At 41.2% G+C, this 27,833-nt stretch overlaps 11 protein-coding genes across 11 annotated transcripts; 5 read left to right on the forward strand and 6 right to left on the reverse strand.

Annotated features, from left to right (window-relative positions):
- Window positions 1-70: 70 nt before the first annotated feature.
- I206_104586 (aspartate-tRNA(Asn) ligase) lies at window positions 71-2,637 on the reverse strand (the record flags this gene model as incomplete). The annotated part of the gene is made up of 10 exons (XM_019153885.1): window positions 71-470; window positions 728-1,040; window positions 1,141-1,227; window positions 1,290-1,449; window positions 1,515-1,592; window positions 1,661-1,738; window positions 1,806-1,895; window positions 1,952-2,079; window positions 2,162-2,254; window positions 2,346-2,637. 10 exons carry the CDS (start codon window positions 2,635-2,637, stop codon window positions 71-73), a joined length of 1,719 nt encoding a protein of 572 aa, XP_019012625.1.
- Window positions 2,638-2,989: 352 nt separating this feature from the next.
- I206_104587 (uncharacterized protein) lies at window positions 2,990-4,509 on the forward strand (the record flags this gene model as incomplete). Its single annotated transcript, XM_019153886.1, has 6 exons — window positions 2,990-3,192; window positions 3,252-3,341; window positions 3,424-3,831; window positions 3,893-3,960; window positions 4,035-4,288; window positions 4,345-4,509. 6 exons carry the CDS (start codon window positions 2,990-2,992, stop codon window positions 4,507-4,509), a joined length of 1,188 nt encoding a protein of 395 aa, XP_019012626.1.
- A 490-nt stretch (window positions 4,510-4,999) lies between these two features.
- I206_104588 (uncharacterized protein) lies at window positions 5,000-6,461 on the reverse strand (the record flags this gene model as incomplete). The annotated part of the gene is made up of 7 exons (XM_019153887.1): window positions 5,000-5,127; window positions 5,208-5,270; window positions 5,427-5,680; window positions 5,757-5,878; window positions 5,956-6,184; window positions 6,308-6,338; window positions 6,404-6,461. The coding sequence occupies 7 exons, from the start codon at window positions 6,459-6,461 to the stop codon at window positions 5,000-5,002; spliced, it is 885 nt and encodes a 294-aa protein (XP_019012627.1).
- Window positions 6,462-7,448: 987 nt separating this feature from the next.
- I206_104589 (uncharacterized protein) lies at window positions 7,449-8,492 on the reverse strand (the record flags this gene model as incomplete). Its single annotated transcript, XM_070202977.1, has 6 exons — window positions 7,449-7,668; window positions 7,730-7,800; window positions 7,884-7,977; window positions 8,091-8,106; window positions 8,257-8,344; window positions 8,481-8,492. The coding sequence occupies 6 exons, from the start codon at window positions 8,490-8,492 to the stop codon at window positions 7,449-7,451; spliced, it is 501 nt and encodes a 166-aa protein (XP_070059078.1).
- Window positions 8,493-9,192: 700 nt separating this feature from the next.
- I206_104590 (uncharacterized protein) lies at window positions 9,193-12,360 on the reverse strand (the record flags this gene model as incomplete). The annotated part of the gene is made up of 1 exon (XM_019153889.1): window positions 9,193-12,360. One exon carries the CDS (start codon window positions 12,358-12,360, stop codon window positions 9,193-9,195), a length of 3,168 nt encoding a protein of 1,055 aa, XP_019012629.1.
- Window positions 12,361-12,905: 545 nt separating this feature from the next.
- Window positions 12,906-14,815, forward strand: I206_104591 (nicotinate phosphoribosyltransferase; the record flags this gene model as incomplete). Its single annotated transcript, XM_019153890.1, has 9 exons — window positions 12,906-12,980; window positions 13,062-13,188; window positions 13,246-13,479; window positions 13,566-13,622; window positions 13,692-13,885; window positions 13,955-14,081; window positions 14,142-14,456; window positions 14,529-14,674; window positions 14,732-14,815. 9 exons carry the CDS (start codon window positions 12,906-12,908, stop codon window positions 14,813-14,815), a joined length of 1,359 nt encoding a protein of 452 aa, XP_019012630.1.
- Window positions 14,816-15,469: 654 nt separating this feature from the next.
- I206_104592 (uncharacterized protein) lies at window positions 15,470-15,844 on the forward strand (the record flags this gene model as incomplete). The annotated part of the gene is made up of 2 exons (XM_019153891.1): window positions 15,470-15,531; window positions 15,610-15,844. The coding sequence occupies 2 exons, from the start codon at window positions 15,470-15,472 to the stop codon at window positions 15,842-15,844; spliced, it is 297 nt and encodes a 98-aa protein (XP_019012631.1).
- Window positions 15,845-16,253: 409 nt separating this feature from the next.
- On the reverse strand, window positions 16,254-17,646 carry I206_104593 (diphosphomevalonate decarboxylase; the record flags this gene model as incomplete). The annotated part of the gene is made up of 3 exons (XM_019153892.1): window positions 16,254-17,144; window positions 17,223-17,469; window positions 17,597-17,646. The coding sequence occupies 3 exons, from the start codon at window positions 17,644-17,646 to the stop codon at window positions 16,254-16,256; spliced, it is 1,188 nt and encodes a 395-aa protein (XP_019012632.1).
- Window positions 17,647-18,488: 842 nt separating this feature from the next.
- On the forward strand, window positions 18,489-19,718 carry I206_104594 (uncharacterized protein; the record flags this gene model as incomplete). Its single annotated transcript, XM_019153893.1, has 2 exons — window positions 18,489-18,547; window positions 18,608-19,718. The coding sequence occupies 2 exons, from the start codon at window positions 18,489-18,491 to the stop codon at window positions 19,716-19,718; spliced, it is 1,170 nt and encodes a 389-aa protein (XP_019012633.1).
- Window positions 19,719-20,684: 966 nt separating this feature from the next.
- I206_104595 (uncharacterized protein) lies at window positions 20,685-21,611 on the forward strand (the record flags this gene model as incomplete). Its single annotated transcript, XM_019153894.1, has 1 exon — window positions 20,685-21,611. One exon carries the CDS (start codon window positions 20,685-20,687, stop codon window positions 21,609-21,611), a length of 927 nt encoding a protein of 308 aa, XP_019012634.1.
- Window positions 21,612-22,325: 714 nt separating this feature from the next.
- I206_104596 (uncharacterized protein) lies at window positions 22,326-27,712 on the reverse strand (the record flags this gene model as incomplete). The annotated part of the gene is made up of 14 exons (XM_019153895.1): window positions 22,326-22,854; window positions 22,917-23,527; window positions 23,586-23,795; window positions 23,853-24,773; window positions 24,839-25,206; window positions 25,258-25,673; window positions 25,726-25,883; window positions 25,940-26,253; window positions 26,303-26,562; window positions 26,623-27,077; window positions 27,142-27,217; window positions 27,275-27,411; window positions 27,475-27,532; window positions 27,582-27,712. The coding sequence occupies 14 exons, from the start codon at window positions 27,710-27,712 to the stop codon at window positions 22,326-22,328; spliced, it is 4,644 nt and encodes a 1,547-aa protein (XP_019012635.1).
- Between the last annotated feature and the right edge of the window lie 121 nt (window positions 27,713-27,833).

Genomic DNA, 27,833 nt, shown 5'->3' on the forward strand with positions numbered 1-27,833 from the left:
TAATGCATATGAATCATTTTACATCTACACAAGTATTGAAATGATACACCTAAAGTGATATATGACTGACCTAAGGAGTTAATCGTTTTGGATCACGAGGGAATAAACTTGCTCTTCTAATATTACCTAATTTTAAGAAAAGCATAACAACTCTTTCTAAACCAATTCCACCTCCTGCATGTGGAGGTGCACCTAATTTAAATGCATCTAAATATCCAGTCATTGTTGAAGGATCAATTCCAACTGATTTCATTCTTTCAATTAAAAATGAAGGATCATGTACTCTTTGTGCACCTGATAAAATTTCTTCTCCTCTCATAAAGAAATCATATGAATTTGATAATGTTGAATCAACTGGATCTGGCATTGTGTAAAATGGTCTAATTGCAAGTGGGAATTTATCAAGGATAAAGTAATCTGTCTTGTATTTCTCTCTTACTAATCTACCGAGGAATTTCTCGTTTTCGGTACTGTGTAAAACGATGGATATCAGCAACACTCTCTGGGTTTGTAACACGCCCTTGTAATCGAGGCTCTCGAGTTGTCCATCGGATTGTTCATGGAGAGGCGACTGCATCTCGCCCTACACCCTTGTCTTCTCCTCCAGCTCATCAACGCGCCGAATCTCTGAGTTGCTTCCGCTTCTCTCCCACTCTCACGATCTGACGGCAGCTCGAGTCCACCTTGCCTCGACTCAAGCTGGACATGAAATTTGCCCAACACTCACCTCAGGTCGTCCAGTTCTCCCAATTCCGATCCGTCACTGGCCTTAGCTCCAGCCTCTTTCAACATCTTGATACCCTCTTTAAAGGGTAATTTGAGGGTTTCATCAAGGAACAAGAAATCTTCGTGGGGGAATTGCTTCTTGATGACTTCAATCTCATGCTTGAATCCCTTTTGTAAACCCTTGAAAATGTTTTTAAGCATTTCATCAAGTACTTCGAGGACCTCATGGTAATGTTCTTCGAAAGCCATTTCAAGATCCAAACCCATGAACTCGGTCATGTGTCGATGGGTATTCGAGTCCTCAGCTCGGAAGACTACAGGATGATTTTGCGTCAGTCGGCGTCATTATAGGCGATATCCTGGAGTAGTAGGTGTACTGAGGAATACCGATGAAAATGGTGACAATACACTTACCGGGTCCAATTTCGTAAACTCTTTCCATATCACCAGCAATGGCCATCTGTTTAGCTAATTGAGGAGATTGAGCAAGGAAAGCGGTTCCTGTTTCATGCATCAAAGTTTAGCTCGTCATCACACGCTAGTTGAATGCAAAGTTAACATACCATTGAAGTATTGAACTTTGAATACACTCGCTCCTGATTCAGTCGCAGCACCTTGTAATTTAGGAGAATGAATCTCGATGAAACCTTGCGAGTTTAGGTATTCTCGGAATAATTGACCAACGGCAGATTGGATTCGGAAGATAGCTTGGTTGGTAGGTGTCTGAACGAATTTGAACATTGTACATGAGCTGATATCTGGCGTCCAGTAGCGGTGCAAAAGCTCACTCTTAAATCCATGACTCTGTTATCGAGTCTTGTTGGGAGGGCTACTCTGGAATATTGAAGGTTCTCATCTTGCTCAGCCTGCGAGTCAATGGCCAATGTCAGTGGATTTGAGAACAGAATTTTCATTAGCTAGTCGATTTACTCACCTTTTCGAAATCAGCCTCAGGACGGGAAGCGTCGTCGATAGAGAATGGGAGTTCTCCAACTTCAACAGCGGTGAAAAGCTATGGCATAAGATAAGCCTTCCAGTTCCTCAAGACTACATCGTCGATCAAAATAAGCCAAGCATACCTTGTGAATTCCGACTTCGTAATCGGTTATAGTACAACTCTTAACTTCAGCAGATTTGATAACTCCTTCAACTAAGACGATGGATTCGGACTGTGACTTAATGTGAGCTTTTAAATTACAGCCAAAATCCAGGTACCTTAGCTCACAGGAATGAGTTGCGAGAACTTCAGCATTTGCTTCGATACTTGATTTTCATCTTTCTCTCCTGAGACTACCAATACACCTTGCAATGTGTGGGTTTGCTGTCTAAAGTTGAGGAATACGATCTTGGCACCTACAGGATAGTGGGATTTAATCAGCTTGATCCTATATGCTGACAGCGCAACTCGATTTATGGCTGGAGAAAAAGTACTGACCTTGAGCCCTGGAGTTGTGCATTCGAGCTCGGAAGATCACCCTTTGACCAACTGAGGATTCTGAAAGATCACCGAATCTGAGAAATTTTCGGTCTAGAGCAAAGTATGAGCGGTCTTCCAATGATAACAGGTCGCGTTTTTGGCGAAGATCTCTTCTTGAGGGGTTGATGAGACAACTACTCACTATTCCTCTCTTGACTTTGATGTAAAGGCAATTTTCCATAGTTCTGCTTAGCGTCATCCTGAGCTTCTTTAGCTTCCCTCTTCTTTCGTTCTTCTTCTTCCCTTGCAGCTCGCTCAGCAGCTTTTTTTGCTTTCTCAGCTTCTTTAGCCCTTCTCTTCAATTCTCCCTTTGTTGGACCGGCAGCCTCCCCTTCAGCCGTAGGAGCGGGAGCTGTGTTTTCAGTCGTAGTAGCCGCAGGGGCAACAGCCTGGGTTTCAGCAGCTTGAGCTTCTGTTGGGATTGGTTCCGACATTTTGTTCTTGCCTTTTGTTTATGATTATACAATAACGAGGTAAGATGCAAGAATAATGGAATGTTACCGACTCACCTTTCAACTTATCACTTTAACTTCGGCTAACCTCGAATGTAACTTTACGTAACTCACACGATAACAAAAATACCCATCAAGTTTAGATTGCCACGTCATAGGATTTTATTCGGCAAGTTCCGATAATTGACTCGTTACGCTTGGAACCCGAATATTAATCCCATCTTTAAAGCAAAGCACCAACTTTTACGAGAACATACTTAAAAAAAGAGACCGACTCTATGCACAACTTTCTTTCTTTCTCTCATCGTAATCATTAGTGAATATACCTAAGAAAATGGCCGCTACTGCTCCTGAACAAGCTGGAACTTCCGCTGAAACTCAACCTAGACAACCAATTTGGTTGAGATGCGAGAAAAAACCTTTTGAACATCGATCAGCTCTTACTCCAACAACAGCTAAAACTTTGATCGATAACAACTTTGAAGTTTTCGTTGAAAGGGATCCTCAACGAATTTTCGATGATGAGGAATTTGAGGCGTGAGCTATGATATCCAGCTGATCAATCGGCATCACAGCTGACTAAATGCTGTATATAGTGTCGGATGTAAGCTTGTACCTAATAATGAATGGCCAAGTGCTCCTGTTGAAGTACCTATCATTGGTTTGAAGGAACTACCTGAATCTACGTGAGTACATTGTCAGCTACCTATTGACGGACCACTTTCATGGCAAAGCAACATCAGCTGAACATGCTGGACTTATACATAGCGACCCCCTTCCTCACACCCATATTCAATTCGCTCATTGCTACAAGCAACAAGGTGGATGGGCAGATGTCCTAAGACGATTCCGAGAAGGTAAAGGTACTCTCTACGACCTTGAATTCTTGGAAGATCCAAAGACCAAAAGAAGAGTAGCAGCATTCGGTTTCCATGCTGGTTTCGCCGGTGCTGCTGCCGGAGCTTTAGCTTTAGCTGCTCAACAACAAGATGGTGGAAAAGGTGTTTTAAAAGGATTGAAGCCTTATAAAAATGAAGACGCTATGGTAGCTGAGGTTTCTGAAGCTTTGGAAGCTTACCCTGGAGGAAAATCTAATGTCAAAGTACTTGTTATTGGTGCTCTTGGTAGATGTGGAAGTGGTGCTGTTGACCTTTTCAGAAAGGCCGGTTTACCCGAGTGAGTATTAGCTGTTTGTAAATGTTCGGTTTTCAGACAATAAGCTGAGACCATGCTGCAGGGATAATATCGTTAAGTGGGATATGGCTGAGACTGCTAAAGGTGGACCATTCCAGGAAATCCTTGACGGTGAGTCATGATATTTAGCTTTCCGTCTCCCATTGGCTTTAGGGTATCTAGCTAATACATCCACAAATGCTTAGTTGATATTTTCGTAAACTGTATTTATCTCTCTCAACCAATTCCTAAATTCATCACTTCCGATTTCATTGCTCAAGCAGGAGACAGTAGAAAACTTGCAGTCGTTGTAGATGTTTCATGTGATACTACCAACCCTCATAACCCTATCCCAATTTACGATATAAACACCACCTTCCCTGAACCTACTGTTGAAGTTGATACTAAAGGTGTAGGAAAGAGATGTACCGTTGTTTCCATTGATCATTTACCTACTCTCGTAAGTCTAATTTTGCTTTCTCATTATAAGATGTAGCTGATTTAATGAACACATAGTTACCAAGAGAAGCTTCCGAACAATTCTCCAAGGATTTATTACCTACTATTCTTAGTCTTCCTCAAAGAGCTACCGAACCAGTTTGGACTAATGCTGAGAAATTGTTCAAGCAGAAGTTGGAAGAGGCTAGAGTTGAGGATGAGAAGAATGGTATCAGTGCTTAGATGGGTAGAAGCATTGAAGCGCTGTAAAGAATTACATATGTATAGATCAACAAATTAAACTAAAATGCAATATATCCATGTACTTGAATATGAAATGGACATCTAGGGTTCGGGTCTGTGGTTAAAACCTTCATCGCTGACGGGAGCTACAGTGATGCGTATTTCCTCCATCTTCACAGATAAATACTCGAGATCAGGAATCGGTCATTTTGCGCAACTTGTCTCATTGCCTATTGGTGAACTTGAATGTGGATTTGCAAGTTATGCAATGATGCGATACACCAGTCATGCGACTTATCACAAGGGCAAAGCGTTAACGAACGTTACAATATAAGTTTTGCTCCGTGTATAGAGGACATGCATGTAATGTTTTGATGCGAATGAAAAGACGGAAAAAATGCTATAGATAAAATGAGAGGAACCCTTCCTAGATATATTCAGAAACTCGTCATAAAATCGTAATATCCGTAATCTATATTCTAACGATAAATCATTTTGAATGTCCATTCGATTTTACTTTCTTCCTCTCTATTGGGTTTACAGGATATACAATAGGGAAAAAAGCTTTTTCATTAAAAGTATAAGCATCAGGTGAAACTTTAATACAAAGATGTAATACTATTTTCAATAAATTTCGTTAATATATATATATAAAAATATATATATTTCCATAAAAAGAAGGAATAAAGTATACTTACATATTGATGCTGTAAAAATAAGGAAAGAACCGTAACCAGTCATTAAATGCCAATATGCGTGACCTAAATTAACGAATAGATAAATCAGTATAATTTAATTTTAAGATTTTTCAAAAATATAAAAAATTTGGTGATAGTAAAACAATAAAATTGTAATAAGTAAGAAAAGTCAAAATAGCGTTTTTTGAATTTGTGAATATCATTAATACTCTCTCTCACCTTCTATAAATACTCCCAAAGGTCCTAAATATTCACGAATAATTCTCAATTGTTTACAAAAAATATTATCTATATTCCAAATTCCAAAACCAATTGCAAAAGTTATTATACCTTTTGACATAGTTTTACCTATTTTAAATTTTGAAGGATGATTTTTAGGTAATTTAAATGCTAAATATGCTGTTTTTGTTGTTGTTGTAATTAAAATTAAAGCAAAAGCAATTTGATGATAAACTGGATTTGGTAAATATATACTAAAAAAAACAAAATTAACAATAAATTGATTAAATTTAGCATTCTTCCTTTTTTTTGAAATTCAACTGAACTTACTATGAAATAGTTACGAATATATCCCAAATTATCATAATTAAAGGACCTAATATTCCATAACGAAATTTTAAACCAGGAGAAGTTTCAAGAATTAAAAAAGCAGCATAAGAAACAACATAAATCTGAAAAATTATTAAATCGTATTAACAATTAGCAAACTTTTTACTGTAAGGGGGGTAAACTAGAAACTTAAATTTACCATAGGTAATTCATCCATTAATTGCCATTCCCATTTTAATGACATATGAAAACCAAAACTTCCTATACCAATTAAACTTAAACCTAAATAACAAAATGAAAATCTAATTGGTAAATTATTTTTTAAAATTGAAAAAAATCCATAAAATCCTAATAAAATTGAAGGTAAATTTGTTAATGTATTAATTGTTTCTGCAATATAAGGTGTATGAACGTAATTATTTTCGCACCTATATTTTACAAATCAAAATATTATTTTTTAGCCCAAAAAAAAACAAAAAAAAAACAATCGTCTTTTATATTGAAATAAGATAAATTAAGAAATTAAAAAGTTTAAGGATTAAAATACTTACCAATCTATTGTACTTGTATGTTCACCCCAAACTATTCAAATATATTAGCTCAATTTAACTTACTTCAAACCTTAGATGAATTAGAATAAAACTCACATCCAGATGATATTTGATCACCTCGTAAAGTATCAAAAGCACCTTCGAATGCGCCCATTATGTTGAAACACCTTATTAATTTGATTCAATTGTAATTCTAATTTGACTTGAAGTCCATACACAAAAATCCAAGGCAAGATATCTACCTATTTATGAGCCAGATTATTTTTTTCGACCCCTTCTACAGATGCCACTGAAGCCTTTTGATTTCGACTAATCACTAAGTCGTTTGATGGTAGATCCAAATCCAAAGGACGTGCGTGTTTTGACCTAATCAAAATGAATTAAAGTTTACTGGAATTGAAATGACAGTCCGTGCGTCCAATCTATATATACGCTTACTAACAAGTGAACCAAAATGTTATCAAGATCAATGTTGAACAAACGATGAAAATACAATTATAGATATAATAGACATTTTTAACAGCTGATATAACTTTGCTAACATAGGTCAAATGTTAATTACATCCAAACATAACCTACGTAAGCAAGGTCCCCGGTAATGTAAAAATAGGATTATTACCATTTATTGTGGAGGTTTCAACGGGTAACTTGCTTTATAAAAGGGTAAAAAATAAGCCGTAAGTTATTAACCAGACTAACGGCCGAGCGTCAATGCGGAGGGATCGTCATGTAATGTTCGAAGGAAGGGATTGATTTAATACCATTAATCAAGATTCACAATGGTCAGACGCTTTATACTGTGTTGTAATCCCATTTCTTTGGCTCATGTGAGATTACACATCCGTTCATGAAGAGCATCTACCAATTCTCTCCTGCAATTATGCCTGACGATTATATATTATTCATATTCAATTTATATACAGGCTGGGTGATTTAGCTACATTTCAATTATGTTTTACCAAACAAAAGAATTGAGCTTTTATATTATAAGTGCCTTTGTAAATACGTGTTTTATTTGATCTGTTCTTAGCATCCTCCAGCAAATCATATACGTTTTTCTTCCTTCTTCAAAAGATCATCCACCACTGTTTTTCTTTACTAATTTATGATTGCAACTCCGCCTAATACTTCAAGTCGACATTTAAGCCAACTCTCCGCTCAATCTATCACCTCGTCTGACGGCTCCGATACCGATGAATAAGATGGCACCGAAACCGAAAGAGATCAAGATGGTTTCGATCCAACCGAAAGCCTCAGCAGCAACGTTTTGAGAACAGTAAGTTAAATCAGATGATCCACATCGTTGGCCTCCACCAAGGGCGGCTGTGAAAGCGGCAGTGGAAGAGAGCCAGAAGATCCAGCTATATGCAAGATGTCAGCTTTCAGCCTTGAATTGCTATGAGGGCGTAGAGGGAAACTCACGTTAAGGCGAGCCATGCAAGGTGACTTGCGATGGAGGCTACGAAGCTCAAGAAAGCAGTATAGAAAGCGGCCTGGTTGAGATGTCAATGATTAGCTAGCTGATTTGGTATGCGCGAGACCTTCCGAATCTTTCAGCTAATCGGCGAAAACTCACGATGTATGCGGCGGAGAAGAAGACAGTCCACCAAGAGACGAAGACCAAAAACTTGAGTCTGTCTCGAATAGAGTTGGAGGGGTAGGTGTTGTGGCTAGAATGGGAGGATTGTCAGCGCAATGAACGAATAAAGAGTGAATATTATATTTCGGATGGCATCGAGAATGATTTGATTTATTGTTCCGAGAGGCTTGCAGTGATACTTACTCATTGTATCGAGATACTAATTGGATGAAAGGAGAATATCAGCCAATATTCTTCAAAACCTGTATTGTAGAGCACCGCACGGAGGATGAGGATTGAATACAATAAGGATCTTTAGGATTGAATACAATAAGGATCTTTAGGGTGTGTAGTGAGAAAAACAACTCACCCAACCAAGCGGTAATACAACCTTCGATCAAAGCGAAGAAAAGTAATAAACCGAAGAAAATAGGATGTCCACGTCTAATGTGAGAAGACTATTGTAATTGTCAAAAATATATAGTGAGAGCATTTTGATTAAGTGAATTGAAAATTCATCGAAATGAATGAAAATTAGATAATTTGATAAATCAGCTTTCATCGTTATAAGTGGCAAGAATGGTTAAAACATACAGAATCAGCCATCTTGTTTGTTTACTTTGTTTGATATGAATTCGGGTTATAGGATGTAGTTGAATAGTCAGGTATATATATATATCTGATGATGTTAATTTGAATATGTAGATGATAACAAATTTAAAAACAAAACAGTTAATAAAGGATAGAATGTAAAATGTAAGGATGAATCGAACCACTTGTTATTCATTTTCCACTCCAACCTTGTTCACAGCTAAAAACTCGTCGCAATTTTCTCATTTAAATTGAATCAAGCGACGTCATCGTCATCCCGGGTTCATCATTTTACGTAATTAAAACATAAAATAACAACGTACGTTTTTACGGCGATTCAACTTAAATACCAAGAGTAGTTATGTAGTCATCATTATACATATTCACTTATAATCTTGATAGTGTTCAACCATGTATCACGCAGACTAATTCATCCTATATGTTCAGTTATTCATGGCGCAAAGTCAACAAATCTTGGATCATACCAAAAATCAATTCTTCAAGAAGAATAACATAATTAACTAAATAAAGCCTTCCGATCCGATTTACGTGATTAATCCGAGCCGCGAATAACGTCATAAGTTAATATTACCATTATCATATAAAAGAGGAAATCGTATAATATTTCATGTCATGTCATGCTATGCCCTTATATACATACTTCATTTATAAATGCCGAATGTGGTATGCAAGAGTACAAATATAAATATTATTTTCAAGCATTCGTTTGCTCTATAGATGATTTATTCCGCTGCAATCTCAATCTATCTTGCCTCATCTTACTAGCATCCTCTCCAACTTTAATCTCACCAAAGTTCGTACTCTTCTCTTTCCTAATATGTTGTCTTTTGATCGATCTTATACACCTAGCTCTTCTCTTTCCTTTCAAATGAGGGCTAATTAATTTCTCATCATATACAATTTTACGCATTAAGACTTTCTCATTTGGTTTTACCTCAGATGGTCCAATAACAGCTCTTTTGAACCTTTTTCTAACACCTTTATTTAATCTTATCCATCTTCTTGTTTCTACTGGTCTAGCTAAATCATCTTTTTCTAATAATTCTTCTGCCATCCTTAGAATTTCTTGATCTTTTTTGATCTTTTCAGAATTCCTTTCAAGTTGTTTTGGATCTTCAATCAAATTTACTAATTGTTCAGTTTCTTTCAAGGTTTTATTTATGTCCGAATGAACTTCAGAAGGTATAATTAAACCTAAAATCTTTTTTTGATAATTTTTGATTCCTCTAATTATCCTTCTCGATATTGGATCTAAAGCAGGTCCATATACACTTAAAAGTTCTAAACATCCTTTCAAATCTCCAATTCCTCTCAAAGCTTGACATGCAACATTAATCGCTTTTCGATCTAACATAACATTCAATTCTTTTAAATCGGTATAGCATAATAATGCAGCTTCGTGATACATTTTCGAATTATTATACGCTTGGACCATTGCAGTAAGAATCTCCAAGTCTTGTTTTTGGGTAGAATTCACAGAGAAAGTCGATTTGATCTTTTCGTAAATTTTTCTAGAATTCGATGGTCGATTCATTCTACCCCATCCTACAAGCAAAGATAGATACATTGATTTAGTAGGCTCATAACCTATTTGATTGGCCAACAGAAAAAGATCTTGAGCTTGGTATAATAGACCAGCAGAAGAATAACCTTGAATCAACGCGTTGAAATGATTTTCCTTCGGTTTATAACCTCTTTGAATCATTGAATTCCAAACTATTCTTGCTGAAGGTAAGTTTTGTATTCGAGCTGAAGTCATTGCGTCGTATCTTAATCGATTCACTAAAGATCTGGATCCGGATTTGGAATCTACACTTTTGAGACTTTCCAGTATGCCCTCTAAAGATTTATGAAATTTTGGAGATAGGTTCATGCCTGCGGTAGGAGAGAATGTATTTTTCAAGCTAGAAGGTTCGAGCGCCCTTGACTGCGACCGAGCGACAGCGTTGATGGCCGATTGTAAGATAGAGTCGAGTAAACTTTGGGTAGGTTTGAGATTGGAAGACCTCGTTACATGATCAACCAGATAAGCAAGTTCGATAGGTTTATGCTGGACCGAAGCTTTGACAAAGTCTACAACTGTTTTCAGGGTAAGATCATCAGGAGGAACACCTGTCTGATGAAGCAGTGATAAACCGTATTCTAATCCTTGTAATCCTCTTTGTCTGCCCAATTGTCCGATCAAGTAATTCAGAGATGCTATCCCCGGTTTCACTCCTTTGGGTAGTGACCATTCGGAATCGGAAGAAGGTTGAAGGATCGAGATTGCTTCATCTAAGAGACCTAGACTGTTCAGTGCTCTGAGAAGGGTATGTATAGTTTGGTCGTTGATAACAGTGTGTCCCGCTTTCATATCGGTCCACAATATCCGTATGTCCTGCAGATCACCCGTTGTGCTATACAGATCGAAAACCAAGCCAGCAGTAGCTAAGTTTGGTTGCACTAATTGAGAAGCTTCTTTATCGGAAGTCTTAGCCCAATCGGCGAGATCGAATTTTGCCAACAACTGTTTTGCTGCAGCATAATCTTCCGCTTCCAACCGTAACCTAATCAAGGCATTCAATAATCTAGCCGAAAGAGGGATACCTAATCGTTCGACATCATACAGCACTCTCTTTTCTAGATCCACATCGTATCCTAGCGCTCTATATCCTCTCAGAATAGCTAGTTGTTGAGTCGCATGATCACTAATTCCATTAGAATTTGCTTCCCGCACGATCTCCCGAGCCATGGGTAAATCTCCCATCTCTAAATACGCTTGTATTAAGTGATTGTAGGCCACCGCCGTTGGTTTGAGGTTTAGTTGAGCGTATAGTTCGAAACCCCGAGGTACTGTCGCTGACTGGAATGTGCCGAAATGAGACTGTAGGTAAAACGCTAATAAGTCTGAGGTGTAATATTGATGAGGGAAAGTAGATGGGTCGAACAAATCGGAGAGTAGTTTCCAATCCTGTTGCAGCGCTAAGTTCCTAGCGATGACATCAAATTGTAATATCGCTTTATATTTTCCTTGGACTAAGCTGTTTGGCGACGATGAAGATCTTGACATTTGTTCTCTCATCCTCTCATGGAATACAGATCTAAATAATCTAGGTTGTTTCATTATTGAACATAAACGTAGGAAATGACTTAGTATTTGTCCTTGGAAATAGTTCCCCTTGTACGCATCTTTATATCCCTTTTCACCTGTCGGTAAACTAAATAGTATTGCCCTCAATATCCTCAAAGCCTTCGATACTTCCGCTTCGTTGAGTCGATTTAACAAAATAGGCCTATCCCGAAGTACTGTCACCACTCCATGCATGAGATTACGAAGTTCTTTATGTTGGATTCGGCGAAAATCATCTTGAGATAATTTGGTAAGGGTCAATAGTGCTAAGAGAGGTTGCGAAAATATTAAACCTCGAAATGTTTCTAAAGGAGGTAAGGGAGAAGGTGGGAGGGAAGAAAGATCGTAAGTGTGTAACCAAGAATCCAACCATGCTGGAGAGAGCTTTTCAGCTGGCGGATCAAGTGTATATTCCTCTGCGGGATCATCTGAACGAGGTGATTGATCTGAGGTAGATCTACCTTCTTGATTTTGCCATGTTTGTCGATGATGATGAGCAGGATACTGACGATTGTCCTCTGCTAGAGCTAAAGCTGCACTGGATGTCAATCCTGATGAGATACCTCTTGTAGCCTTATGCTTTGGTACATCGCTGCTGGATCGCCTTGAATCCGACTGAATGCATCGGGAGTTAGATGGTGAGGATCTAGCGGCGGCGCGAAGGATAGCTTGACGAGAAGATTCTGCTGGAAGTGCTGGAGGGAAAGAAGGCGCCAATCTCCTCGCACATACTTGGCGAGTTGATGAGAGCATTGGAGGGGTAAAGGGATAGTAAAGTATTATATGCTGCAAAATGTGAAGTCAGACGAGGTGAGCCAATGAAAGTGGAGGGAATGCAGAAATGGTTGGACAATGGATAACATACCTCAAGATCCAGCGCATGAGGAATTCCTGTTGACCACTGAAAGATAGAACAGCCGAAGAAGAGGGAGCCTATGGAGAGCTGTGAGGTAATCACGACCTGCCTTTATCTATGGATGAATAGTATTGACTATGTTGGGATGGATTTAGGAGCATCCCGGAAAAAAGTTGGAATCGATCAATCACGCTTAAGAGGTTTAACTTTACGTGCATATATAAAATGAGTAACTCGAATAAATAAAACACTAAGTGGAGGATGTTCATGGGATTTCCCATTTCATTTCGAGTAGATAACAGAAGGATAAACAAATATATTATATATGTATACATATGTACCCGTCTCTGCTTGTACCCAATCCAGCTTTCGAGCTAACAGTACTAGAGCCATCTGACAGTTGATCCCTAGATTTTCAATCCGCGATTGACCATAAATCATAATGCCAGATATCCTTAGTCTCCCGTCCGAAGAGGTCGAGATCCCATTCTCAATCCTTGACACGGATCTGTACAAGGTGAGTGACCATGAAATCTTCAATAAGCATCGCGTGCCCATTCTACAGCTGCACATAATTGACAATGAATGTTGGGACTAGCTTACTATGCAAAATGCCGTTCTACACCATTTCTACGATGCAGAAGTAGTAATTCGCTTCACCAATAGATCACCTCACATGCTATTTAACAGAGAATGTTTTGATTGGGTCAAAAGACGTGTACTTCGTGAGCTAAATGGTCCACTCGTTCATCGGACACACAGCTGACATAATCCATCGACAGGTCTGAGTGAAGTCCAATTACAGCCTGAAGAGCGAATCAAGCTCAAAGAAGCTTATCCTTGGTTTCCCGATACGTACCTCGACTATCTGCAGCACATGCAATTGAATCCCATAAAACAGGTCGAATTATCTTTCCATCCTAAAAGTGATGATGGTTCATCTGGTGAGATTGGTATCATCATCAAAGGACCTTGGAGAGATACAATATTGTACGAAGTGCCTATCATGTCTATATGTGAGTTGAGCTTTAGCGACCTATCAATCAATCAGGGAAGGACGTCATCAGGGGAGAGAGCTGATCGGAACTATTCATGATCTTAGTGAGTGAGGGCTATTTTAAATTTGTAGATACAGATTGGAACGATGATAGTCAATTCGGTGAGTCTCCGCAATTCTTCTTGCGTAGTTTCAACCTTGCCAAGCTGACTAGAGGGAGACAAATTGTAGAACTGGCCAAGCAGAAGGCTTTGGATGTCTTTTCTCCTCCTTCACCTACGACTCCTTTGATATTCTCCGAATTTGGTACGAGAAGAAGAAGGTCTTTCAAAACGCAAGATACAGTCATTCGTGGTTTGATAGCTGGATTTCAGGAGTACAAGGCAAACGGCGGAAAAGGAGGGTTGTTAGCAGGCACCAGTAATGTATGTCTTGCATTCAGCTTGCGGGACCATCAGGATATGAAGGTTCGATTAAGCTGATAGAAGACATAGGTCTATCTCGCTCTGAAGTACGGCCTAAAACCTGCGGGCACAATTGCACATGAATGGATAATGGCAATAGGAGCTACATATGGGTACAAAGGCGCCAACGGCCGTGCGATGGATATGTGGGAAGAGGGTGCGTACAGCGTCCGAGTCAGTCTGGCTTGATGATTAGCTGAACATATTGTTGAAACAGTCTATCCACCCGGACCCAACGGGGCACCTTTAACGATGTTGACAGATACCTATACCGCTCAAGCATTCTTTGTTGATTTCACTTCAGATTTAGAAAGAGCGATGAGATGGTCAACAATCAGGCAGGACTCTGGCGACCCATTTGAATTTGTCAAATTAGCTAAAGCAAATTGGAAGATCATAGAAGACAAGTCTGGTGTAACCCGTCACAATGAGAATGAGGTGGCCAAAGGCAAAAGAGTCATATTCAGTGATGGTTTGGACATTGATAGGGCTATCGCATTGCAGAAAGGATGCGATGAGATTGGAATGTCTGGTACATCCCCATCCTTCTCTCAAGGATAAGCAGATAAAAAATTGTAAACTGATTTCTGGATTTCTCATTCAGCCTCCTTCGGTATAGGTACTTTCCTCACGAACGACTTTAAGAAAGCTTCGAACCCTTCGCAAATATCTAAACCCCTCAATATCGTTATCAAATTGAGTCAAATAAACGGTAAAAATTGTGTCAAGCTATCTGATGATAAGGGGAAGGTCAGTTGTCTTAAAATCGTTTATCCGGTCTCGATTAAGCTGACTTGGCAATTTCAGTACACTGGTGATGTGGACGAGGTCCAACGAGCACAGCAGGAGCTGGGGTTGCCTCACGAGCATGAAGACAAGCGAAGAGGATGATCGATGCTAAATGGAGACCTTGAGATAGTCACCAGGAGGACAAGCAATTGTCATTGTATATAGTCCCAATTCGGCCAGCGGCTTCTGCCTGTCTGGCATTGGTAATGATTCGCCGGACTGCAATTAGGACTTTGGCATGTTTACGAGATCATCGGCCATTGCAAGCGCGAATTTATAGATAGACCACTTAGAGGACCGTGACTTGTAAATAATAAATGGGCATGCGATTTGAATCACAGAAAAACACAGAATGAACAGGAGGCGATCATGACGTAGTTGTGCTGTTGAGTAGACTATATGTTCAATGGAATGCACAAGAAAATCCGGCCTCCTTTGCTTATTAAATATTATTTATTCATGATTGATTTTGGAGGGGGTGACCTTGCCAATTTATCGCTTGAAGGGAAAGGACGGAGATGATTTTATAAGGATTATTCAGATAAACAGAGATGATTGTTCCAGTCCTTTATGATGAACTTGAAAGGATGATTCTGAATTGGAAGAGATAGATGAAATATCGGACCGATTAGATTCAATCCAGAAGATATATAAAGTCTGTTTGGTTAAACTTGGACTCAACATTTTGCTGTAGTACGAAGTTATTTCAGCATAACCTTTAGAGAAGTGACATTAACTGAAATATAATAAATTACGATGATCACTTACGCTCAAAAAACATTTACCGTTTCTCGTCTCACTTCTTTATGTCGACAAAGGTGGGTTGATTGTCTTTTTTGGTATTCTATATCATCAACAATCCATCATTCATATTCAACTCCAAGAACTAAGAACAGTATTCCATTTCCTTGGCCATATCAATGGCCTCTTCCTGACGGCTCTCCAGGTTCATCTTCCGATCAGCTTCCTTTAAATCCTTTACCTCCTCCTTATCCAAATCTTCCTCATCCCAAACCTAAGACTATAGATGGACCTATAGATCCATTCCCGAAAGAACAAATATATGATCCTTTACCACCTTTACCTGAAGTGTTATTCCCAGATATGAAAGAAAGAGCTAATGGAATTTGATTGTATCAACTTTATTTATAGCTTTTCATCCGGTTTATCCTCTTCACAATCGACTAAGAAATTAATGAATCAACCTTGTATTACGAGTAAAAGTTTTTCTTATAAATCACAATTCAGTGAAGGTGTATTAAGGAATAAAATTGAACGTGCTAGAATGGCTGAATTGAGAAGACATGGAAAAATCTAGCGGACAATCATATCCTCCTGTCTCTTGTATCATAGGTTACCGTGTAACTGTATGATCAGTATCATCTATTCTGAGTATTTTTGTATTACATGATTGTATGATGTGGTATAGAGTGTTATTCATATGCATGATGTATTATTATTTTTGTTTGTGAAATCAGAGGAAGCTTACTAAAAGTAAAACATTCCTTCTTATAAGCATCCCGTCTTCAACTTCGCTACCCTAAGCCAAAGTCTTTGGTTCTCCTTTTTCATTTAATAAACTATCCTCTTTACCTAAAGTTCTAGGTCCATCTCCAACTCTAGTATGAATTAAAGTTTTAACTGAACCTTTTTCCCAACCACCTTCTCTAACAACTTTATAATCGAAATTTTCAGGTAAATCAACTGGAGTAAGTTTAAATGGATCTTTAGATTCTTCAGAAGTTGGAAAAAATTTATTAATTGCTCCTAAAACTTTTGGTATATTTTCTTTTAAAGAATAAATAACAGCATTTGGTCCAGCATCAAATGTATAAGCAGCAATAATTTTACCATTTGATTTATTTAATTCTTCTATAACTGAAATAATTGATTTACTAACATCATTTAAATAAAAAATTGGTGGAAAAGTATCTAAACAAACTGAATGAAATGAATTTGAATCTTTCATTGTAATTTTAGCAAATTCTTCAAAATTTTTATCTTTTATTGCTTTTGAAATTAATTTCATTCTTTCAGGAACAATTTTTAAACGTTCTTTTAATAAAGTTGAAGTTTCAACTGTTCTTTGCATTCCTGAAGTACTTGAAGTTCCTTTTTTAGCATCAGAAACTACACAAATTATAGCGTGCATTTCAGGCCAATGTGATTGAGGTTCAATTTCTTCTGCTAAACTATCTGAACCATCTGATTTTTCACCTTCACGCCAAGCTACAAATCCACCAAATAATGATCTACATGCTGAACCTGATCCTTGACGAGCGATCAAGGAAAGTTGAGAAGCATTTTGAGGAAGTTGATATAAACGTGCGAGGGAAGCGACAAGTGCTGCAAGTCCGGAAGCAGAAGAAGCAAGCCCAGCTGCAGTAGGAAAGTTGTTATATGATGCAATTCGCAGAGGCCATTGAGAGAGCTACAAAACAGTAGATCAATATGATCAACGAAACCCTTCCATCAACAAACGGTAAAAACCCAAACAAAGAGTACTCACCTTTGGCAAACTCGAATCTTTTTCCTCCTCAACGCTTCTCCAGTTTCTCAATTCCTTGATACACACACCTAACCTTCCATCAGGCTTTACGACCTCTTCTTTGCCATTCAACCATAATCTATCACCTTTTTCGAAAGATTCGTCGGCTCGAGAAGTTGTTGTTGACCTTAGATGATCTTGGTCGAGAGTGACGGAAAGAGAAGAGTTGGTGGGTAAGATCAGTTTAGTATCTCTTTTACCCCAGTACCTATGAAATTGCTGTCAACATGAATTTTCATTTGGTTATGCGAACATGATTTTGCGGGCAGACGCGAAGGAAGAGAAGGGGTGATAGGGAGCGATTCATGGGGTTGAGACAAAGTTTTAAAACGTACTTTATACAAGCAATATTAACTGGAGCCGTAGCTGTAGCTTCGTATACCATATTGACTGATCTACTGGCGTTTTGTAAGACGATAATACAAGTTTGGCTTAGCTATATGAGATTTTGATTTTTTAACATTTAATCGCGAACTGTGTAATAATGTAACTAACCGTACGATGAATTTCAGGGTGTTCCTTATTGTTTACAACTCATCCGTGGCATTTTCACGTGGCAGATATCTCGTTGTTCAATAAGCTGTCATCCTTGCCCTTCTGCGCATCACGCCTAAAGCTATCTTTTCACGTATACAGCGCAAAGCATATGAGAGACGAGAGGTACAGCTGTAACTCATACGAGTCCACTTTAGCAATCAGCGTTACACACGAAGATACAAAAGGATGCACGCTACCAGTCCTGCTCTGCCCAGGACGCTGCTAATCTAGGCCCAAGACAGGTCTTCAAAGGTTATAACGTTAGAGCATCATATATTAGCTCATAGATATTTTGCTATGACGCTTTATTGTCGCTACTGTTCACTTCCTTTCTGCCTAGATAAGTGATATAGTCTAGGCTTTGCCTCACCTTTGATACATGATGATCCGTTATAATCACCTCCTTTCACAGCTAGGCCTACGCTGTGATAAATGATGACGTGATTTGGTCTAGGCCTACCTCACCTTTGATACATGTTGATCCGTTATACTCACCTCCATTCACAGCTAGGCCTAGGCTGCGAAGACCAGTATTCGACTCGATCTCTGAGACAGGCAGAATCGTGGGATATTTAAACACCCAGAATAGGAACCTATCGAATAAGAATTCATCCACTTTCCACTTACTCCAACGTTCACCTTCTATCACTGCAGCTACATTTAGGATTCACCTGCTCATAACCATTAATCATGTCTACAAGCTCAAATATCATCCCCAGCTGCGCCAGTGCATATGGCGGCCAGGCAAGGTGAGCGCCGGCTGATCCGTTATTAGACCATACGTATATAAGTTGACTGTTCCATTATAGCTCGTCAATCGCAGAACATAACGCGGAAAGAACCAGGGTGATGTCCAGCCACTCGGTCACGAGGCAGGACATTGCCAAGGCGTTCAAACGAAAGTCAGGGCTTTTGGAAGTCGATCCCCATTTCTGCGAATTTGATATATCTCCACTCCTTACCATGTATCATCAGCCTTCCACAACCCCAGCTGCCCGAACAGCTACTATCGCAGCAATGTTTCACACCGCAATGACCAACGGACTCCTGTTAAATACTCGAAGGTTTAGAGCTAAAGAAGCTCTGTCCAAGTGGAACCAAGAGGAGGAGTATCGTTCTTCCCACCAATGGCAGGCTGTAAAGCATCATTTTGGACTATCAGGAGTCAATGATGAAAAGGCTCTCAAAGTGCTTCGATGGCAATTCAAGGAGTCTGCCAATCCTAAAGACCCGGGATCTCCCTCTGATTATTGCAAAGAAATGTTTACGATCGACCTAACACAACATGTCTGTGACACCATTTACCAAGGGTTTCCTAATTCACGAGCCCCTAGCGTCCTTCCAAAGGAAGCGTTGGAGGAATGTCCCGAGACGATTCATCCCTGGGTAAGAGCAAGATGGAAATCCAGATCTGGCATATACCATCCCGATGCCTATCCGAAATTGCGATCCAATCTATTACTAGTGGACTCGCTCACAAGAGGGACTCTATTCTCTGATTGGGATCATGCTCGGGACCAAGATCCAGACAATTGGAGGCGAGATGATGACCAAAAAAATGATGCAATTTCCCCTGGAGGAGCTCAGCTACCACCGCATGGAAATTTGCCTTCTGCCAACATGTCTGATATGACCATAAGCGATGGAGGTCTGGCACATCGCGAGGAACCCGAAACAAGCAATTACTTAGGATCCGGGGAGGATTGGTCACCAAAAGATAACAAACACAATAATTTTGGACCCAATGATTTAAATCTCGATATCAAGCCCTCTGCTCCTTCTCATCCGGCGAGGTATCCTGACCCAACAACCGAATCGACAGTCACGGATCGAGAAGAAATCCAAAATGCAGCCAAGTCGAGACTGAAGAGGACGAAGTCCCCCCATGCTACTTGCTTTACGTCTTGTTGCCCATCTTAGCGTTCAAGCCGTGAAAAACTCTTCTAAGACCCAGTTCTGACTTGCTTGTCCCCTATTATATCATAATTTCCTGAAAGTAATCTTTTTGAAAGTGAGAGGCTGTATATTTCAAGGTGGTCTCCGGCAAATTTGCTTTTTACCTGTGATATAATGTTGACTCGACCGGAATGCATACAATATCTATTGAGTGGTGGTATATTATACGTACTCTACCCTTTTCACAGGGTGAGGAGAGCTGCGCTCTGCGATTTTGATTGATGAATACCCCCTAGACCAGTGCTACCCAGAGTTTTATTCGCCTTCTTCTCATCCTGAGGCCAATACAAATCGCCTCTAGCGAGCTTCTTATTACACTTTGTAATCCTGATTATTCTAAACTGCTTCAAACCTTTCTACCAGTCGTCGGTCGGACCAAGCAATGGGCATACCCCATTCTTTTTTCTTCGACTATGTGCCACTCTCATGTCTTCCTCAGCCAAGAAGGCGCTAGTAAATTTTGTACTGCTTGTACAGAAGCAATGCTTGATAGGAACTTCATGGTGCAGACTCTCTGAACACTGCATTTCCCAAAACGAAGCACTATACATGTATCAGGAAGGCCTCTCTTTAAATACAATGAGCTCATGATTGATCCTTCGCTTAGACAACAAGCCTGGACCAAAAATCACCTTTATGACCATTGCACTGCATGACAACGAGCTTCAGTTCCATCCTTAGTCATTGATTTTGGAAGACCCTCTCTAGAAGGCCAAGGACTGCAAATGTCTTCTGCTCCACAGTCCTAATGTAGCGTCATAACCACAGTCTCTGTGAAAGCGTTGGCGAGTTTTCACGTATAAAAAGCAAGATTGTCACACATGACTCCTCAGCTTTTTACATCCCAATCCGGTCATCTTATACCAATACCACCACATCTGACCGCTTTCATCACCTTGACGAGCTATAGACACGCATTGCCACAACAACATGTCTGCATCAAGTTTTTCCGATATGACAAGAAACGAACTGAGGCAGAAAAATAAAGTCACCTCCGAGGAGATTCGAACAACTTACGCCTTTAGAGAAGACAGACACCTAACGCAAGAACAGAAAGAGTCCTTATACTATCCGCTCGATCAGCAAGCCTTGACCAGGGACTATTGTAAGCACGACGCCTCGTTTTCATTCCGCACAGCCGCCACAGAAGCAATGATTCACACTTTACTCGATTCCAAAATCAAAAAGGATGTCGCCTTGTTCTGGGGTATAGCAAAGACGAGATGGGAAGGGTTGACCGAAGTGGAAAGATCATCCGAACAAAGCCGTACAGAATTTAAAGAGTTCTTGCCGGTTTTCGCGGACCAAAATATCGACTATTGCAAATTAGAGAATGGGATGGAGACGATTTCCGCGTCAATTCGTAAATCACCCGAGAGTTACGATCTAACCGAGCTGGGTGAAAGAATTTATAAAGTCGAGATGTTGAGGAAGGTTTCCCATGATATATATGACCATGCTCCACCTGATTTGTCGGTTTTTCGCCTCGGCCTCGGTTTCGATTGGCCTGATGAGATCCAGACGACAATAGAGAAATTGGGTGAGAGATTATTGGTAGAACATCAATTTCCTCGGACCAAGGGGTTGGACACGACGGAAGAGGAATGGTGCGCCAATCAATACTGGCAATGGGTTGTAGAGTCTAGCAATATGACCGAACGACCTACTCCAGAAGCGACTGGGGCGCAGAGGCAACCGGCCGCAGAACCCCCTATGAGCACCCGGCCCTCCAGCTTGGCCAGCTTGGCCAGCCTTGCATCCGAAAATACTGCGCTCCTTCCACATGAGTCAGAGCAAACCGGTACTCCAGGATGGGATTGCTTTCCCTGTTGTCCGAAGGGAGATAATCGATCATAACCAGCCAAGCTCACATCATGAAGATGTGCCCAGTGTTTATCCTTTGTGTCATATGAGTAACTTATCCATATCAATTCGCGAATGTCCTTAACACAGTTGTCAATAATGATATCGCTTCGTAGTCACATCTTTCCCACGCATATGCATTTATATAAAACTTGTAACAGTCGGCGTCCAGCGTCCTGCAGACGAGAGCTAAACGAGGGACCCCTCATTTGATACTACTGTAAGACGCATACTCCGAAGCCCTAGCAGAACAGATGGCATGGGATATTGCGCTTGGTCCTAAGGTCCCGATGGAAGCGAAGTTGTGTTGAAGCCCAGGATTCCAGACTTGGGATTGTCCAGACTCGTTCTGAAAATGCCTGATCTTGGTTTTACGAAGAAAGTCCAGATTTCCAAGGGCAAGAACATCGCGTCTGTCGTCGTGATCAGAGAATTCGTTGCTTATCGTTTATGCAATTTTGGCACTCAGCTCAGCGTATGCTTCCGAATGAATGAAGACTAATTTGACCCTCTTTCAGACTAATTCAACTATAAAGCTGGACTCCTGATATTGTGTGTCATCTCCGTAAGTCTATAATGGACCTTGTTGTAAACGACCTCTCATGTGAAAGAGTAAAGGAGAAAACGATACGAAAGAACACCTATCGATATTGCCTCCTTCCAACTTCCACAACGAAATGCATAACATTTACTTATATGACCTCAATCCTACTCTTCTACAACTTCGACCTCAGCCTCAGCTATCAGTTTCCTGCCCCACGCAAGAGAATTCCATGCTTCTTCTTCCCAAGGAGCGATCATTACGCTTTTCTGTAATTTACTAATTCCACTTTGTTCTCCATCCAATATCTGCGCAGTACCTATTAAGCTATCCAATTGAGCTTTATCCTTTACATTTTCCACTCGATCCATGCTTTCCAATACCTCAATTGCTTCTTTAGCTTTACCAGCCTGTATGAAAGCTTCAGCTAATTTATTTCGGGCTTTGACATTTGCTGGAGAAGCTTGTACGGCGTTCTCTAATATTGTATGTGCTTCTTCCGATCGACCGTCCGATAAAGCATGTAGATATAATACCAAGGTCGATTGACCTGCTGGATCTTCTTTGATTCTCGCTTCCAAGGGCCGAGATTGCATTTCGGACATTGCTGCTTCTACCAAATCTGAGTCTGAGGAGGTCATCGCTATCGCCGCTAAAGTAGAGATGACTTTGAGAGAAGGGCTTTCTTGCGATAAACTACAAAAAATGGTCAGTCAGCATCACTTTGGATTTGAAAATCTTTAGCATGCCCAACGTACCACTCCATCAAATTAGTCTTTGCAGTTTCCTTCGCATCGTCGCCTCCCAAACCCCAAAGTGTTCTACTCAGCAACACCGCTATTTCCTCTTTCGACTTCAGATCTTGGGATGTAGAAGCTTCTTCTAGAGCGTTTTCGAAAGCCTCCAATGACTCGTCAATTTGACCCAGCCAGTAACGAGCCAATCCTTGGAGGAGTCTGCACTGCGGTTTGAGCGAAGCGACATCTCCATCCGTAGACCCAGATATCAGCTCCCAGCCATTATCTAGTGTATCGAGTGATGCTTGATATTTCTTGGCAGCAAGCTGTATTCGTCCCAGATTGACCAATGCAACAGCATAGCGAGATTCAATGCTGGCGGATTCGGTTCTCTCGAATTCTTCCTCGAGCACTGCGGCGGCCTTCTCAAGCGACATAGCAGCTTCATCAGCCAGACCGAGTCTTTCGCAGATCAGGCCGTACAAGTGGGCAGCAGCGAAGTCGTTAGGCCGTTGATGGCAGTAATGGCGAAGAGCGAAAGCAGGCTGATGTAAGAGGTTGATATCTATCTGCGCGCCAGGTAGAAGGAATCGCTCGAAGGTGGTAATGGCCAAAGCGAGATCAGCCTCAAGCTGTAGTGAAGGCATTCAGTTATGAACCAATTATTCACAGAATGCGTGGACGACCCACCAATGAACCAGCTGATAAAGTAACAGCGTGGGCATACAGAGCTTTGGCATTTTGCTTATCTCCATTTCTATCCGCCAATATACCTTGACCAAACCAAGCTGGCGCATAGTCAGGGTCTGTTGTTTGAGCTTTGAGGAAACATTGATTGGCAAGTTCTCGATCATCCAATCGCAGGTAAAGGTAACCGAGATTGGCCCATACGATCGGATCCTAGCAATACCACTCATCAGCTCCTGTCCCGTTCTACTAGAAGTGGGGCGTCCCTACCTTCGAATACAGCTCGAGCGAGATAACGAAAGCGTGCTGAGCCACTTGTGGACCAGCGGTCTCAGATATGACACCAAGCGCATTCCAAAGTCTCTCATCTCCCGCATCCCTCTCCAGAGCCAATCTAATCGCAGAAATGGCAGCTTTGAGACAAGATGTCTTGATGTCGCCGTCGGGCAACCTAAGGGCGAGAGAGTGTAGAGAGCTTGCGAAATCGTATAAGGCGGGATCCGCAACACGAGGTTCGTTTTTGAGCAAATACGCACGGTAGGCGAAAGCAAATATTGATGCTTTAAGTGTATATTCGAGATCTGGGGAAGTTTGCAATAAGTTCGCAGCGTGGCCCAAACCTTCGACTTGAGATCTCCTGTCGATATCATCAGCAGCCAAAAGTTCTAAGACAGGTCCTAAAATTTCGCTTGACGCCAAAGCCTCTTGAAGACTGGATTCCTGATTGCTCAGCTCGAAGGCAGCATCTCCAATTGTTTTCCAAGCCCAAGCTCGGTGACTTCTACCGTCCTTCAATACATCCGTAACCAGAGTCACAGCGGAGTGTAAGGCATTCCTCGATCTCTGCCTGAAACCTCCTGCTGCACTTTGTCGACCAAGTGAAAGATGAGCATCTGCGAGTGCCGCAATGATACCGATTTCTTTCTTTCCGGAACTCTCGATTACCTTCTCATACGCTTCTATGGCTTTGTCGAAAACTCCCAGCTGAGCTTGGGTCTCGCCGATATTGAATAAAGCTCGCCAGTTGTCTGGTTGGAGTTCGAGAGCGTGATTGAGGGTCTTCAAGCCAGCAATATGCCGACCGCATTTGACATATGATTCGCCGAGCATTACCCACATGGACACATCGTCAGGGTCACCTCGGAGAGCGATTTGATATGCCTGAGCAGCTTTAGCGTAGTTCTTATAATGCTATCAAGACAGAGTGGTCAGCTCAATCAGATCACAAATATCACCCTAGCTGTATCTGAACTTACAACCTCGGTTGATCCCAAAGCTTTCCAGGCCCATCCATTTTGCGGAGCGAATCTGCCTTTCGGGTTCATGATCTCGCCTCCAGCTACTCCATCGAGACCTCCTTCACCCTCCATGACTCTCATAGCAATGGTTCGAACAAGCGCCCATTCGTCATCGTTTGCGTAGCCTATAGCGAGCTTATGAGCAGCTTCTGTCTCAGTAGCATCAAGTTCAAACGCCTTCTGGAAGCACTTTGACGCTCGTTCTTCATCTGGAGGATTGACAGATTCGTAACAGACTCCAAGGGATGTATAAGCTGATGGGAAAGTAGGCAAAGCGCGGATAGATGCCATGAACCATTCTTCGGCATGTTGTCGGCTTTCATCATCTGCACCTGCAGATCAGCCTCTTTCGTGTTCACAAATGTGGATCAGCTCACCTCCGATCGACCATTCCGCTCTACCCAGTCTCCACCATGCTCTAGCTCGAGAATACGCTTCGTCATCTTTGCCATCCTTTTCCCATCTAGCATCTCTGATCTCCACAACCTCCTCAAGAATTTCTCTCCCTTTCTCAAGATCTCCATCATTGACCAAACACCATGCTAATTCTTCCTTCGCAGCGACAACATCTTTTTCGTCGCCACCTGCGTCGATCAGAGACTTGAACTCCTTTCTTGCATGAGACCATTTTCCAGCAGCTTGATGTATTTGAGCCCTGGCAAAACGAGCTTCCTTGTTGTTGGGTTCAAATTTGAGTACGCCTTCGAGCAGTCGAATAGCTCGAGGGTGGTGTTTTGGAGCGAAATAAGGAACACAAGCGAGACCAAGTATGGTGTCGAGTGATGCCCGTACGCTGATGCAAGTTGAGCTCATCTGCGTGGATCCGTACCAGCGCGATCACTCACCTGGGTAGCGCAATACCCCTCTCATTTTCGAGCTCTTTGACCAAAGCCTTGCCTTTATCACCAAAAGATATTGCGTTTGGCCAATCCTCGTCCTGTAAAGATATTCTGGCCATCACTCGATGAGCAAATATCGATCGAGGCAATTGATCGACCAGTTTCTACCGTGACAAAATGAGTAATTCAACAAGCAGTTTATTAAAAGCTAGTAGCTTACAGTCATTCCTGAGACCAATTCTTCCCTTTCTTCCTGATCTAAATCCTCGGCCAATAATCCTTCTTTTCCTGCAGCTCGACGTGCTTTTCTACGTTCTCGAGCGTTCATTCCACTTCTGCCCTTTCTATTTTTAGGTTTCTTGCTCACTTTTTGAGCGGCCGTCTCATCTCCATTGGCGGAAGCAATGCTCTCTTCCTCTTCCTCAGGCTCAGGCAGAGGTAATTTGAACCATCTGCAATAATCGTCAATGAAATCTGTCATTCTAGATTCTGGGAAGGCTTTAGCATATTTGTGCAAAAGCTCGATATCGTAGTCTAAGAAAGTCGTTAGCTTCTTCATTTTCCACCATTTGATCTGGCTCACATAGCGTTGGCTCATCCTTGCCCTCCAAAACCCATGACCATCCTTCTTCGGCTCCTTTCCCTGTAATTCCCAGCAAAACGAATCCGTTCGCGAGATCATCTGTTCTCCGTAGTGCTTCTTCCTTATTAGGTGTAGGATATATATGAGGTTCAAAAAGCGAAGCAGTGGGTAAGTCAGCAGTTCCTGTCTTGACTGGTTGCGCGGTTTTGGGTCCCTTGCTAGAAGATGTATTCGTGATCGGCTTCTCCCCTTGTTTAGATCTTAAAAGCCATTTTCTGCTTAGCACGCACATGTTGTTCGACTTGCTCGGTCAAACTCACGGTAAGGATGCTCCTAACTTTCTCCAAAACTTAAATTCCCTAATTTCGACTTCTCTCCTTACTTCCTCAGATACGTTAGGATGCGAGCCTACTTCTTTGAGCAATTCAACCGTTCTCATACCCAATTCCCCTCCAAGGACTTCCGACTCAACCTTCCTCCTCACTTCCTTTTCTGGTCCAGCACCTAGTCTTTGTCTACCAACTTTCACTTTCCCCTCAACTGTTGTATATACCAATGATTCCGCTCGGACTAGCAGATTCGTTAACAGCGGTAAAGATGCAACGAGATGTGAAACATGAGGTAAGGGCGAAGGAAGGGTAGGTGCTATTGCTGCTGAAGCGGGTGGGTATATCGGGGCTGGGAATGGGACGTATGAGCCGCTTGGCGGAGATGCAGATTGAAGAAGCGGTACAAGAGGTGAAGAAGGAAGTAATTGATCCAGAGATCGGTATAGCTGTAATCGAAAGAAGCTGTCAGCATCGTCCAACGTTACTCCTCATGAACATATCGCAAAATACCTTATCTGCTGTTCCATGCTTCGCTCTGAGCTCCACAAGCTCTTGTAGAGTGGCTGCACATTTTTCGGCATCTCCGCTAACGATGAATAGTATTCAGTAAAAATTGAAAATCGCTAGAGACATTCAAGCTCACTCATCATATGCACTTTGTACTAAAACTTCCAATAGACTACCCAGCTTGTCCCAGTCTTGATTTTTCTCATATAGCTTTTTCAGACCTACGGAAGCCAGTGGATTTGACGGCTGTAATCTATAGGCGTGGATGTAGGACTAACATTTTGAGTTAGCTTCGATCGGGACAGAGCGGCTTATCCTTGGAAATGCAAAGCATACCTTTTCCGCCTCGTCATTTCGTTGTAGCTGAGTGAGAGCTAGACCTCGAAAGATCAAACTGTCAGATCTGTTAGCTTATGTCATCTCTAAGCTCTGAATGGACTTACACTTGAGCAGCTTCCGGTGCCTCCTCTCCGATCGATTTTAGTAAAGTAGTAGCTTCGTAAAGAGCGGATTCTGAATCTCTTTCTTCCAAATGCGATTTAATTGATTTCAATGCTTTTTTTGTCGATGACATCTTATGTCGGGTATATGACGGGTCACTTGACGACCCTTATGCAATGCTAAAAATGTACCAAATAATGGAAAAAGTGAAATAAATGATTTACGATGAGAGAAGTGGACATGTCTGGTGGAGA

The sequence above is a fragment of the Kwoniella pini genome, chromosome 6 (assembly GCF_000512605.2).
Source record: "Kwoniella pini CBS 10737 chromosome 6, complete sequence".
Classification (NCBI taxonomy): domain Eukaryota; kingdom Fungi; phylum Basidiomycota; class Tremellomycetes; order Tremellales; family Cryptococcaceae; genus Kwoniella; species Kwoniella pini.